We start from the raw sequence: 14059 nt of genomic DNA, 5'->3' as shown, positions 1-14059 counted from the left end.
TCGCACTCCTGGAGCATTAAGAGCGGCTAAAAATATCCCAGCGGGCGGGTGGCGAGGCGGAGGGCTCCCCGAGCGGCGACAGCTGGTCGGCCCGCTGCAGCCGTGGCAACGACGGCCCACCGCAGCCTTAGACCAGGTCAGGTGGACCGAGCACCGTCGCATCCGTGACATCGTCCCTGCCCGCTAACGGGCCAAAGGTCAGGGATGATGTCGTACCGACTCAACACACCTGGAGGGAAGCAGGTGAGGCGAGGACGGAACATCAGGATGGATTTAGGTCACATGGTCCCCAGCAGGAGATCCAAGTCCTAACAGTTGTTTCTATCGTGTGGGTGAATCACCTGTGCTGTTCAGGGTCACGGGCAGGCCGGAGAGCCCGGTTCCCTCCCCAGGAACCTCTGTTGAGGCTCACATCATGTGACTGACTCCACAGATAATAGGTGCGCTTGTCCCGGGATGCTGGGGTCCATCTGCCCCGTGGAGCGCCAGAATTCCCCCGGCTGCTCCCGTCAGCAGTCACATGATCAACATTAAAGTCGTTCCCGTCGCACGGCTCCCACCACGATAAGCCATTCCTTTACCTCTCCGAACATTCCTTCCTTCATGGGACAATTTCCTCTCTGTTTCTTCTGTCCAAAGACCGTGCAGTAACCATGGTTACAGCCGCGGGGCCATAAATAAGAGTGGAGCGAGCAGAACACCTCGTGTCCCTGCAGAGGTCCACACAGCAGCCAGCAGAGGCTGTGCGGACACTTCCGACCCTCCTAATCTGACATGGAATGAGCGGGAAAATTGGCCGGTCGGCCTTGACAGCCGCCGTCTCTCATCTGTCCGACGACTCCGATGAGACGGCTGCAGCGAGAGGCTGAGTGAGCGGACCGGACCGGAACCCCTCCGGATCTCGAGGTTAAACACGTCGACCTTTAAACGCTCCGGCTCAGATCCGGCTGCCATTCGTAGAATCACTGAGCAGTTTCCAGGACAGATTGTCTCATAAAAAGATTTATTTTTTTTTTCAGCCCAAATTTACAAAGGCAAGTTACAGAGTATTGTATAAAAAAGAACCATGGTAATGTACACTTTACACAAACTCCTGAAGGGCGGGAGAACGGCGGGGAGAGGGAGGGGGGCGAGATCTGAAACTTTGCTCACACACAAATAAAATGAAGACATTGTAAACATCCTTGCAAAGCACCGGGACGGGTGCTGCTGCTTCTTTTTTTTTAATTTTTTATTAATTGTTGGGGAGGAGGAGGAGGGAGAAGACAAAACGAGCGAGTGTCTCTGCGAGTTCACAGAAGGTTCAACTAGGCACCAATTGAGACAACTGCTGGCCAATAAATATACTCTTCACCATGAGACAAATACAGTCCTGCAAAATACAAGAGCCAAGCACTTTCCAATATGTCGATAGCAAACGTTACTTTTCTGGCTTTTTATACATTTTTTGTATATATGATTTCCACTGGGCTTCGCGTACTACTGAGATAACATTACTACTCTCGGAGAGAGAACAAATGCACTTTGTCACAACCATTGTTTGATAAAACTATGTACTGGACGCAGTCTGCTGGTACTAACCCCCCCCCCCCCCCCCCGACGTTAATGACGACATCGCAGCTGCCTAGATTACCCTCACAGATTAAGTACAAGTCGAACACCACCACATTCAGCTTCATCGCGTCAGACGCCCTTTAAAAATGCACAGAAACAAAGCAAAACAGCGTCTTTGCAAACCTCTGGAGGGGGGGGGGGGGGCAGAAATGAGAAATAAAGCTAAATGTGTCAGATGACAGAAGAGGGTCAGCGAGAGATGGAAGATGCTGATAATTCTACCCATCTGAGCCAGTTTGTCCCAGCGGGATGAAACGCTTCCAGTTTGGAGGTGAAAATGTGCTTTTAACCCCCCCAGAATCACGACAGAAGTTCACCTGCAGCACCTGAAGAACACCAGACCCGTCATTTAACACCTGCTCCATGGCGACGGGCAGATTTACCCAGAAACCCCGGCAGTTTCAGTACCTCAGGCTGTGTGCTCGGGTTCAGCCCAGGCTTCAGAGCACAGGCTCGACGCCCCCTGGCGGCTGACTGCAGTACTGCTTCAAGCCAGAGTTGGAGGCTACGACTGCACTGATTCAAGTGTAGTTTTTTTTGTTTTAAATTTAGATAGTTGACAACAGAAAGAGCGTATTCTTTGTTGTTGTCAACGAGCACCCTGATTCTGCCCAAGATGGCGGTTAAATCCTGAGGTCCGAACAACTGATGAGGAAAATCTTTACATAGAATCTGCTTTTCTCCCGACACACTGGCCCAGTCTGGGAGGAACCATCCACTCTGAAAACTAGCCCTGCCATGTGAATGGTTGTTGTGGTGAAGCCACACCAGCAAGCAAAGAGAAACACTGGGACTTTTCCCCAGTGAAGCCGGCTCCACCGCCTGGCAGCGCGAGCTAGCGATCAGAGATCTGGAAACAGTCCGAGGGAGACGTGCAGAGCTCTGGAGAGGACACACAAGTAAAAATCAAACACCGGAGGAGTCCAAAACCTTAATGAACTGAGCGCATAAATCTTTATATGATATTTAACAATGAGAGATATGAAACAGTTGCATTCTGGGATAAATATAAACATGTGGTGAACGTCTATGATACAGCAGAAAAAAAGGTGGGATTTCACATTGCGAACAGAAAAGAAGAGAGAGTCAGTCCTGGGGGGCCACAGAGGCCGCCGATGTCCTCGGCTTGCTTATGTGGCTTCACCGTTTGAGCGAGTAAAAGACGGACGAAGGGACTCGTTCCAGCGTCAGACAGACTCGAGGACAAACAAAACGATATGGAGGAAGAAAAGAAAAACATAAGTAGTGTTTATTTCTCCTTTGAGGTGTGCGCGGCCCCTTTAAAAAAAAATAAAAAAATCATCCCTGAAACAGAAACCGAGGGTTCAGAGGGGGGTGGGAACCAACAATGTCAACGGAGAACAGAAAAGAAGGACTTCAGTCTTTGATAAAAGCAGCTGTTGCCATATTCCCTCTCCCCACCACAATACAGCCAAATGTTTGTCAAGTTAAGGATATACTGTTGTTTCACGGCGTTCTATTAGCCAAAAGCGCCTCGCTTTGTTTTCAGTCTTTAATTTAGTTTTAACTCCCCTTTCCCGCCGGCCACCAAACATCCTGCCAACATCTTTCTGCATGTGACAAAAAAAACAATGCAATTAAAAAACAAACAAACGGAAAGAAAAAAACAACCCAAAACCGGCCGTTCTGGCAGTCCAATAGTCTCTTTTTGCATTGTATTTGTTGACAGTGCAAAGACTAGATAATCAGCGGGTTGGTGTTTCCTCTGCGAGATGAGGCAGAGCCATGGCTTTGAACCTGGGTTACATCAGTCCTGTTACAGTCTGGAGCATTTGGGGTCATTTAGGAGGCAAGAGAGGAGGGGCAGGGGGAAAGGAGCGATCCACCTCGTCTCGGGGGTGAAGAACTAAAAGTATTGATAGAAACACCATTGAACTGATGTCTAAAAAGGAAACACCGGGGACGTTGTCTTCACATGTGAGCCAGTCACATGAATCTTTGCAGGGTTGAGGTGTGACGGTCAGGTTTCCCTGGAAAAGAGACGAGGAAGAGGATGAATAAAAGCACTCTGGACAAAGCGGAGGAGCAACATTTCTGACAATTGTGTTTAGTCCCACATCTGGAAGCTAAGACAGTTACTGTCAAATTATCTCAAGGGGACAGAATGGAGCATGTTGGTTGTAATTCCAAGAGCTACCGCCAGAGGTCAGTGCAGACCACCGGGGTGTTGAATGGGCTCACAACATCTCTATTATGAAGGCGGTGATCTACTTGTCCTCAAAAGACCTACTTAGGATGGAGGAGCTGAGCAGCTAAATGCAGCACTGCACAGAATAATAGACTGCAAAATTCTGAGTGTGATTTTCCCAAACAGACAAAAAACCCATCTTTACAAAACTGCTGGGGAAAAAAATCGACGATTCAATGTTAAAAACAACAATGTTAAAAACAATGTCTCTCGCCCACTTTCTTAAAACAGATCACCAGTTTTTGAGACAGTCTGGGTGATGAGATTAGACTGTTCTCGCCTCTGTGGTGATGTAAAGAGCAGAGAGTTTACTATTTGTTGGCTACCAACACGAGCTAATGATGAACCGTCGTGAGTCTTATTGAAGTTAACTTTAGCCTTTGTGGGGTGGCAGGGAGGGTGCTGGAGCTTATCCCCGTTGCATATGGGGGAAGGCAGGGTTGACCCCTTAATGGGACGCCAGCCCATCGCAGGGCCCTATGTAAGCATTTGGGGTTCGGTGCCTTGCTCAAGGGTACCCCAGGAGTGGTAGGAGTCTCGGCACCTCCTCCTGATACCAGAACCCCTCCCAAGTTTTGTTTGCGCTGGGTTGGAAGTACTGAAAATAAATGTAAAGTACTTTAACTTAAAACGAGTGCACAGTCTAAATGTGACGGGTACCTGTGGCGTAAGACAGGTCATATTGCCCTGAGAGCACCGAGTACCCCAGGTGGGTGTGAGAGGGCATGATGCGCTGAGAGGGCGACGATCGTGGCCGGTCCAGGTCTCGCTCTCTGTCCCGCTCCCGCTCCCGCTCCCTGTCGCTGGTGGCTCTGTCTTGCTCCCTCTCCCTGTCGTGGGGCGGCTTGTCCCCGACGGTGGGGGATTTGCTCTTGTATTGGCTGGCGTGTTGATGCAGGATTTCCAAGGCTTTGGAGTCCGTTGCACTTTTGGTGACAGTCGGGCTAGCACGCGATTTGTCACTACCTTCGTCTCCTCCGGCTATTTTGCCGCCGTATGGAGAAAATGGATAGCCTCCAGGTAGGTATGGACCTAAAAATGGCAGAGAAAAGGAATGCCGTGAGGGCCATCCTATATGGAACACAAGCGTGACCAAGTAGGATTGATTCCTCTCTTCTCTGCTTACATCAATCACGCTTAATCGTCAAAATTATTGATTTTAGGCCATTTTGACCTCTAGACAAAATGTCACATTGTCCGCTTGATGGGAACTGAACCCAGGAAGCTGCGGCACAACTGTCATTCCCTCAGTTATTCCCTCACTGCGAGATCGGACTTGTTCGGAAAACACAAATATACATTATATTGCACGGCGTTCCTTTCTTGCCCTCCGTGAGGAGAAAGCTGTGGCTTGCTACCTTCTAACGATATTACAAGAGACTGGAAGACTTGCAAAGACTTTTTCAGGATGCCTACCTGGGTAATTCTGCATCATGACCGAGGGCATGCCCCTGTACCCTGGGTGGCTGGGGTCGTATGTTTGTCCATAGGGGTAGCCGTGCATGTAGGGCATGTACCCCTGGTGCTGTGCTAGTGGTGATGAGAATTGCAAGTGGGGATTAGAACGAGAGTCTTTGCTCAGGACCCGCAAGTCCTCGGAACTGATTCTGGGATCGCAAGCGTCTTTGATGTCCTCCTTGGGGGCGCTTTGAGTGTCCTTGGTCCTGGGCCGTTCGTCCTTTAACTTCCGCTCCCGCTCCCGCTCTCGGTCCCTTTCGTCTTTCCACCGAGGTTGTGGGTGCTGGTGTTCCTCTTCCACTTGGGGCTTTTGGCTGTCAGGGTACTGTTGGAGGGGGTTAAAAAGCTCAAAGTCAGCACAATTCAACACGCACACTCATAGATGTGTTGCATTAGAAGAGTGGTTTACCTGTCTGTACCACATGGCCTGTTCCATGCCCAACTGACCTCTGGAGTCCAGTGTTTGCTTAGAGTCTTCCTTCCCGTGGTGGCCCCCTTCGGAGAGCTTCATCTTCAGCCCCTCTGCCTGCTGGGACTTTGGGTCCTCCCCCTTTATGGTTGCTAGGGATTTAATGGAAGGATCAGAGGGCGACTCCCTGGATTTGCCCGAAGGCTGTGCCGCCTTACCAAGGTCGGGCTGGTTCGGGGCTTTGGAGAGGCTCGGTGGCATCGGCCCCTTTTGCTTCCACTCCTCCTTCATGGAGGCTTCCCGCTCTTTCATGGCTGCGTCGGACTTCTTTTCGACAGCGCGGTGCTGCTCGGCAATCTGCCGCTGCCGCTCCTCGAACTGTTGCCGGTAGGCTGGGTTTGTGTTCATCAAGTGGTTATGATAGGCCTGATCGGGATGGTACGCGTATGGGGGCACATAAGCGTACTGGTTGTAGTAGAGAGGCTGCATGTACATGTTGGAGCGCTGCTGGATGACCGAGGGCTGCTGCTGCTGCTGCGGTGGCGGCGGCGGCGGCGGCTGCCCAGGCACAACGCTCTCTGGTTTGCGATCTTCGTGAATCTCTACCTTGATTTTTTCCTCAGATTGGTCCTGATCCTCATCCTTTTTAATCTTTACCTGACTTTCTGCTAGCGGGATTCCTGGGTTGGGCCCAGCGAGACCAGGGTTGATGTAATTTGGGGGGTAATAATTCTCGTAGCCGGGGTAATAGGGGGAATCTTTGTTGGGCACCTGGTTTGGAAAGAGCGTCTTTTTGACACTCTCCCTGATGGCTTGATCCTCTGTTCGGACCTTTACACCCTCAAGCTTGCCTTCCCCGTCCTCGCCTGCGTCTGAGATGTCAGAATAGGCCGGGCTGTTGGTTTTAACCGAAGAGTTGTCGGCACCATTTTGGTTCACCATGTGCAGCGGCGTGAGAGGCTGTTGCATCCCGGCGCCGTCTATCCTGCTAGCGACGCCGATGGACGGGCTGGGAGCATTGTCAGAGAAGCTGTAGATCTTGTCAGCCTCAGCCTTGATACTTGCCAAACGGCTCTGGTGTGGGTCAGAGGACCCATTAAGGAGTCCTTCACCCTTCATTATTGGATCAGAAGGTTCAGCATATTGAAGCTTCCCTTCCTCTATTTTCCCTCCTTTTCCTGGAGGTTTGGGGCTGTCTGGCTCCTTTCCACCATCCTTTTTCTTCTTGTCTTTCTTTTTCTTGTCTTTGGAGCTACTGGAGGCAGGATCTGCGGTGGCGGGGGCTTTGGGCTGCGTGCCTTTCATTTGGGGACTCTTGGGGATTGCCTGTATTACTGGGTTAAGCCCTGGAGAAGAATTTGGGTTTCCAGGAGGGAAAGAATACATCTGTTGTGATGCCGTGGAGCCCGCGCCGACCGGCCGCGGCGACTTCATGTTTTTCTGGGATAATTTATCAGCCTTTGTGCCGGCATTCCCCTTTTTCGATTTGTCCGACCCCCTCTTGTCGTCCAGGCCATCGTTGCTGGCTTCGTCTGTGAGGCACAGCCCGTCCTCGCAGCCGTCCGTCGGCACGCCCCCCATTTCTGCATCCGTCTCTGCAATTTTCTTTTTCGCCTGTTTTGAGCCGAACTTGCCGGGGGACGGGGACGGACTCTGAGCGTCCAAATTCCTGCCCTTTGGTGTAACCGAGCGGGCCGGGGACAAGCAGCCTTTCTGGGAGATGGACGCGCCGTTGCAGCTTCCTGGTTCGGGGTGGATGCTGGAGTCCTCTCCGTACTCGCTGTCTCCATCCAAGTCCAGTTTTATGTCGTCGTCATTGTGTGCGCGCGCTTGGTGGTACTTGAGCCCGTTGATGTGCTTGTACTTCTTGTTGCAGTTAGGGTGTGGGCAGTCAATAAGAACCGGAGAGGGGCAGCTGCGGTCCAGGGGAGGGGCAAGAGGCTCGGTCTTGATCGCAGTGATAGGGAGGCCTGTTGCTCCCACCCCTCCGCTGTTTGAGTTTGTCCGCATCCGCTTGTTGCCTTTGTTGTCCTCTGAGCTGGAGTTGGGCTCCATATCTGAGTTGGGCTTGGCCTTGCGTTTCCCGGCTGAGGACGGACTGGCTTTGATGTCTTCCGTGTTGCTGTTGGGAGGCGTGCGGCGCTCCGATGGCGTCTGGCTCCCCCTCCTGCCTTTGCTATTGGAGGCGGCCCGCGTCTTGTTGTTGGTGGTCCCCTTGTTGTCTGAGGAGTTGCTGTTTTCGTTGATGGGCGTGTTGCTGTTGGGTCTCATTCGCTTGCCCCGACCACGACCGTTTCTCATCTCCAGATCACTCGTAGGAGATTCGCAAAACCTGCAGTTCCAGCAAAAAATATCACTCAAAAACCGGAATCTTTTAATTCCAAACATTAAAATCTTATTATTTACTAATTGACGTCTGTCCCATATTGAAAACCAACCAGCTAAATAAGCAGTTCTGAATCAACTGTACTGGTTTGTTTTTTAAGTTTCCACATTAACTGGAAACCTCATTCTGCTAATATGAGACGCCAAATTACGCAGCCAATGGTCTATAAGGAAATAGGCACATAATAATGGCAGTATGACCGAGTGGGACTTTTTGAATCTGATATTTCTTTTCACTCCAACTCGGTAAAGCTACACGCCTCCGCAGAAAAAGGGCGTGCAAACGCAATTTGAAAAGACATCACTGAGTGCTTGGCCTGCTTTGGAATCATAACACACAGTCATTCAAAACCATAAAAATACCAGTTTGGCCTTATCTGCGTGTAACAGTAGAGTAATTATCTCTGTGCAGCAGTGAGGGATAGTAATCTGTGACAAAGAGCGGCAGCAGGCTGCTGTGACTCACAGCTTCCTCTCCAAGTCTCTCCAAACAGTTTCAGCTCCAGCAGGGATTGAGAACACATCGAGAGTCTGACAGTGCTAAAGGAATTTAGACTCATTACAAGCCCAAGTTTATATTCGGTCTGTTGAAAGCTTTCTGAATTATTCATGGTGGGTCCCTGAGGTAGCTGTGCTGCAAATGTAGGACTATCTTGGTGCAAACACAGCCCTGCAAACCCCTCTTAGTGAACATTACTGTGGCGCTGTGTTTTCCATTAGACATGCTTTAATCTGCTTTTTCATTGCCCTTAGCCATGCATTTCAAGTATTGATTTATATTTACATGGAGCGCAGGTGTTCTCAATCAAAGCAAGTACTTGCATTTCAAACTACCTGTGGATTAGCATGAGAAAAGATAATACCTGAAAATGGAAAACATCTAAAGCTGCACAACACAGATCTAACAAACGACAGCCTTTGTGGTAGAGAGGGTTACACTAAAAGCTGTTAGTTTGATCATTGGATTCCACAATCTGGCTTGTTAAAGCAGCTTTCTATTCCTACCAACAATTCCTGGAACATCAGCCAGTCGGCTGATAAATCCTGCTTCCTCAGAGTAAAAATGACTGAATGACTGGGACGAGGAAGGTCCATCTGTGCACGGCTAACACGGGTTCACTCAGCCATATATCCTTGAGCTGATGCTACTACAGCAGATTTGTATCACACAGAATATGAAAAGGTTAAGAGACCAAGTGCAGCTGGGATAGAGAGAAAGCATCAATGATTCATGAGCAGCATGAATTATTTTTCAGCCTGACGTTAACAAATACAGAGTGTGACAGCAGCTCCTCCAACAGAGAAAGATAGTGTGGCGAATCTGTTTTAAACCCAGCAAAGAGAAAAGAATGAGACTGTTTTCATGAAACAGCAAGGCTCTTTACCTGGGGGGAGCCCAGTCGTGGCGTGTACAGTCCAGCAGGGTACCCACGTAGGTCTTGTTTCTCCAGGTAACGTTGACGACCAGCATACCTGTGTGACATGGAATAAAATGTCAGTTTTTGCAGTCACAAGTGGGAAAATGGAATGTTTTAGGGGAACATCAATAATATACTAGTAAGCCTGCCGGCCGTCAGCCACACGGACGCTGTTATCGACTGGCCACCAAGGCCACCATCATACCGAGGAATAGTCACTGAATAAAAGGCTCGCCCTCAGATAAGATCTTTCCTTGAAGGTTAATTATTGGAGTAACAATATTAGGCTTGCTACCATCCATCTCACTCTCCAGCCAAAAAAAACAACCTTGAGCAGGGTCCAGATTAAAGCCCAGCTTTTAAAAACACAAACAAGCACTTCAATCTGAATGGTGAATGTGACCGAGTGTGCTCGAGAGGTTCTTGACTTCTCCAGTATTGCTGCAGCTACACAAGACTGGTGCAAGCTACACAACTGGACCTGTTCCACGCCGGGTACCTGGCGTTGCATTAAGCTTTAAAATGAGCTCAGAAATGTTCCTCCTTCAGAAACCAAATAGCATTCATCCGGCCCCCTCCCGGGGCATTTGTACAGCATTACTAGCTGGAGCTCTGCACAGGTGACACATTTACCTGCACTAAAAGGTAACGTGGATGCAGACGAAGGCCATTTCACACTGGCAGGAGGGGCACCAATGATCATTTCTAGTTACTGCTCATAGTTTTAAGAGCAAATCACCGGGCGAGCAGCTTCGGAGGATGAGGAGCCAACCGCGGTGCACAGGAACATTCTTGATTTACTGCCCCCACCATCCCCCACGCCTCACTCCCCCCTGTTGACCTCAGCTTGCCACTTCAGCACTGCAGAGAAACTGGAGGCTGCAGTGAGCTAACTTATCTAATGGCACAGGAATGCTGGCTGGCAGCTTCCGTCCCTCCAAGCATTTTATTGGCTTAGAAAGCCTCCCTCGCTTACCCCGTTTTCCCTCTCTCCTTCGCCCGCACCCTTGTTTCCTCTCTTCGGTGGCATAACCATCCTCGCCTTGCAATCGCTCCCCCCCCTCCCACACACAAGTCATAGTTCAGAGCTCATTTTTCTCCTGCTGCCTCTGGCATGAAGCAGCCACGGCGTACAGGAAATTTATATAGGTTTACAGGAACCTGCTGACACTTGACCAGGAGTCTCTTCCTTCACCCTGTGGCCGGGAAAACAACAGAATCTGCTCCCTGCAACGTCCAAATGCTAATTCCACTGGCGTATACCATGCTGCGGAGAGGTTCTCCAGCTGAGATCCTGCGTCACGTTAAAAGGAGACAGACCTTTTCTCAAACGCCTTCCACCCCCCCAAGCTCTCCAAACACTCCAACACAAAATGGCTCTGGCAGCTGGTTGTGACAGGATGTAAATCAAGCCAGGGCAAATGAATGAGTAGCCTTTCATGATGAGGAGGATATGGCTTTCTCTGCTTTCTACAAAGGAGGCTCGGAAATTATACAGCAGGATGTTCAGGGAAGTCTTTAATCTTTTTAAATTAAAACAGGTTCTATTTGTTCGACTGTCTCCTCACTTTGTGGCAATAGAGGCTCATAAATGGCTGTTCAGACAAAACCCTCGACTCTTATGTACGGTATCTTGATTGTTTTGTTAGCTAAACTAGGCTAACTGGCTGATAAACGTGCAGACCCACTTAGTGTTTTAATGATGAAAATGTTTCCTTAAATGTTGCACAACGACTTAAAGGTAAACTGTAGATGTATGATGTAAAAATGTCCCTGCCTTAAATCCTTGAATTGAGCCATCCATATCTTAATCCATCAATTTCTTCACTGGAGGCACAGAAGGGTTTTTATGACTCTGCTCATATCAAGAGTTTTTCTCTAGTGGCATCTGTCTGGCCACCCTCCCATGCCAAATCCAAGAAACTCTTTAATAAAGTCGGAGTGGTTTTTGGCTTCTGGTCACCTCAGATGTCTCAGCCTTTGCAGTACTTTTTGCGAATGCTAATAAAGCAGCTCCACAAAAGGCATCTTCAAAAGGACATTAAGAATAATCTGGATGAAACCCATCTTGATGTTTAATACCTTTTAAGGGTCCAATTTATGGGCGAAATGAAATATCCTCGTGTATAAAATGGAAAGAGGTAGGTACAAGACAGTAGTGTATCGCCAAGAAAACCACGTCGTAGAATGCTAATTAACTTGTATTTTTCAAAAATGCCAACTTATTATGGTGGTTTTATAGAAGTTGTGATAGAAACTCCAACTTTATCGCCATCCCAAACATCCACATGGGGCAAAAAACACATTAGCATGCCAGGATAAGACATTTAAATCAGTGTAAACAATAAACTGCTGTCTGCTGGTGCATGAAAACACAATCTACGTATCAAGTGTACACGTAATGACAAAATCTTTAAGTAGAGGTTCTAAATATGCTAATGAGGCTACATGTTTATTGTTATTGTGGATCCATTAAGGTTAAACAATGCGAGTGGGGGTAGGAAGGGGTGAAACACTAACTCCTTGTTATTTAGATCACGTGGTCTGTAATTACAAGCTGCACCTTCAGAGGCTTTCAGGAGGAAGAGAAGCTTCAAAGGATGAGGCTCCTTCTTTACAGGCACAGGACAAATGGGATTTCATGAATGACACCAAAGTGGATAAATTTATCTGAAATGGCTGATGTAAATGCAGATTATTTCAATTACAGATATTTGTCTTTGCTTCATGAATTAGTCATTTGTGTTCCACTCTTGCATTAAATTTGTCTGTTAAATTATCCTGATTAGGCTGTGGATGGAGTCTCCACAGAAAAGTGGGATTATAAACCATTTGGATGGATTTTCTTTAGTTAGAAACAACTTGTTTGGTGGCAGAAAGCCCGCAGATGACGCAATCCCCTGCAAACTGTGCAGGCAGGGAAGCATAAACTTAAGGTGTTACCCAGCGTCACTGACGTTGCCTGTGTGAACCACAATGGTTGGGAGCGCCCTCTTTATCTGTGGTCGTCCCACCTGTCCCTCATGGGAGTCCTTGATGCCACCTTTGTGGAGGTGTCAATGGGGATCCTAGGAAAGGCCTTTTCCCTTTAGACAATGTTTCCTTGAGGTTTTAAAACTCATTTAAAACTCCGTGCAGATGGTCACGTATCAGAAAGGATCTGCAGGCACACAGACCAACACGATTCACACGTGCCAGGCCAGCAGTGAGCAGGAGTGAACCAGACAAGAGTAAAGAAGCACGTGATCCAAAAACCAGCAATTAGAACAGCGAGCACCATGTTTCAGACAGATGACGAGATGGGGCTGCAATGCTCAACTACAAAAGTCAAAAGAACTGGAGAGGGAGTCGTGCCAAACTCTCAAAGAACAAAGGTTTTGGATTTTCATGCAAGAACGTGGTTGTAAACAGGGCCAAAGAGTCCCGCCTTGATGCGTTCGCTCCTCCATACACTAATAATGATGGTTATAAATGACAGCATTATCTAATTCAATAAGCAAAGCTTCCACTGGACTATTTCATTGCTTATCTTAATACGCTGATGATAAGAAGCCTCACCATTTATCGGTAATGCCATAAAACTGCTCAAATATTTCCTCACTTTCATAGTAGGAATAAACGAAGCTGTCCGGGCGGACGTAGCCACGCCAAGCGTATCTAAATATAGAACGGCCAAAACGACCCAGAGAGATTTCCCCGTGGCGAGCTGAGGTGGCTCTTTGTGCTGCACCAGTCGTGCACAGGCAGCGACGCATCCGGAGCCGCCATCGGTGTCTTGACTCACTGGGATTTGCTTCTGGGGAAGATGTGGACCGACTTGGAGCGAGCCTTGGTCCCGCCTGTGTCAGCGTTATTAGGGTCACTTGTGACGGCTGAATGAAGAGGAACCGGCCCACAAGTCTAGAACTCACTTCCTTTCACCGCTGTTGAAGACCAAGCGTGGTCTCTCCTCCTCTGTGCACTTGTATGGGATTACCTCAACAAGAGGGGGGTGTAAGGGGACAAATTAAGTCAGGAGTAGGTAGTCTGCTGCATGGGTGGCTGCAGCCCCTGGCCTCAAACACCCCCCCCCCCCTTCTTAACGCATTTCATTAGCGACGGGGCCAACACAGCAGTTCCAGTTGCTGGCGAGGGCAGATGTGTACTCAGTGCTTGACCTCTGCTCCGCTGCAGAGCAACAGAAATTCACTGGGGTTAATGACATTTTCACTGACCGCCCTTGTCAAGGAAAGAAAGCCTGTCATCTTCGGAAAAGTCCCAGTATTAATTGGGTTTGACATTTGAAAGGCTGTTCTTGCTCTGTGTCAGTCTTTAAATGTGTTTCACAGATCTGCGATGCGATGATCAGCGCTCGCAAGCCTCTCTGCTAAAATAATTATCAACAGACCCTTTGTGTTCTCCCAGACGACAACCCTTTTATTTGCCCTTAAATAAAACATCATCAAGGTTCCTTGTCGACGAAAAAGTGAGAACAATGAGAAAAACAGTGTCAGTATTCATTACGGGAGAAGATAAAGGATAGTTGGGTGCTGCCACGAGCAATAACTGCACTGCTGATAAATGAAG

The 14059-nt window shown here is 48.6% G+C and overlaps 1 protein-coding gene across 1 annotated transcript in view; it reads right to left on the bottom strand.

Moving 5' to 3' along the window:
* Positions 1–986: 986 nt before the first annotated feature.
* LOC130521790 (zinc finger protein 609-like) overlaps positions 987–14059 on the bottom strand; it is a 51988-nt gene continuing 38915 nt past the window's right edge. Inside the window, exons 4-8 of the mRNA XM_057025590.1 lie at positions 9461–9548; positions 5691–8022; positions 5240–5606; positions 4484–4855; positions 987–3605 (exon numbers count right to left, since the gene is read on the bottom strand). Of these exons, the coding sequence (XP_056881570.1) occupies positions 3562–3605; positions 4484–4855; positions 5240–5606; positions 5691–8022; positions 9461–9548 (3203 nt within the window). The 3' untranslated portion in view covers positions 987–3561. The remainder of the gene's footprint in view (positions 3606–4483; positions 4856–5239; positions 5607–5690; positions 8023–9460; positions 9549–14059) is intronic.

The sequence above is a fragment of the Takifugu flavidus genome, chromosome 2, assembly GCF_003711565.1.
Source record: "Takifugu flavidus isolate HTHZ2018 chromosome 2, ASM371156v2, whole genome shotgun sequence".
Lineage (NCBI taxonomy): Eukaryota > Metazoa > Chordata > Actinopteri > Tetraodontiformes > Tetraodontidae > Takifugu > Takifugu flavidus.
This window is presented reverse-complemented; position numbering and strand designations above follow the sequence as displayed.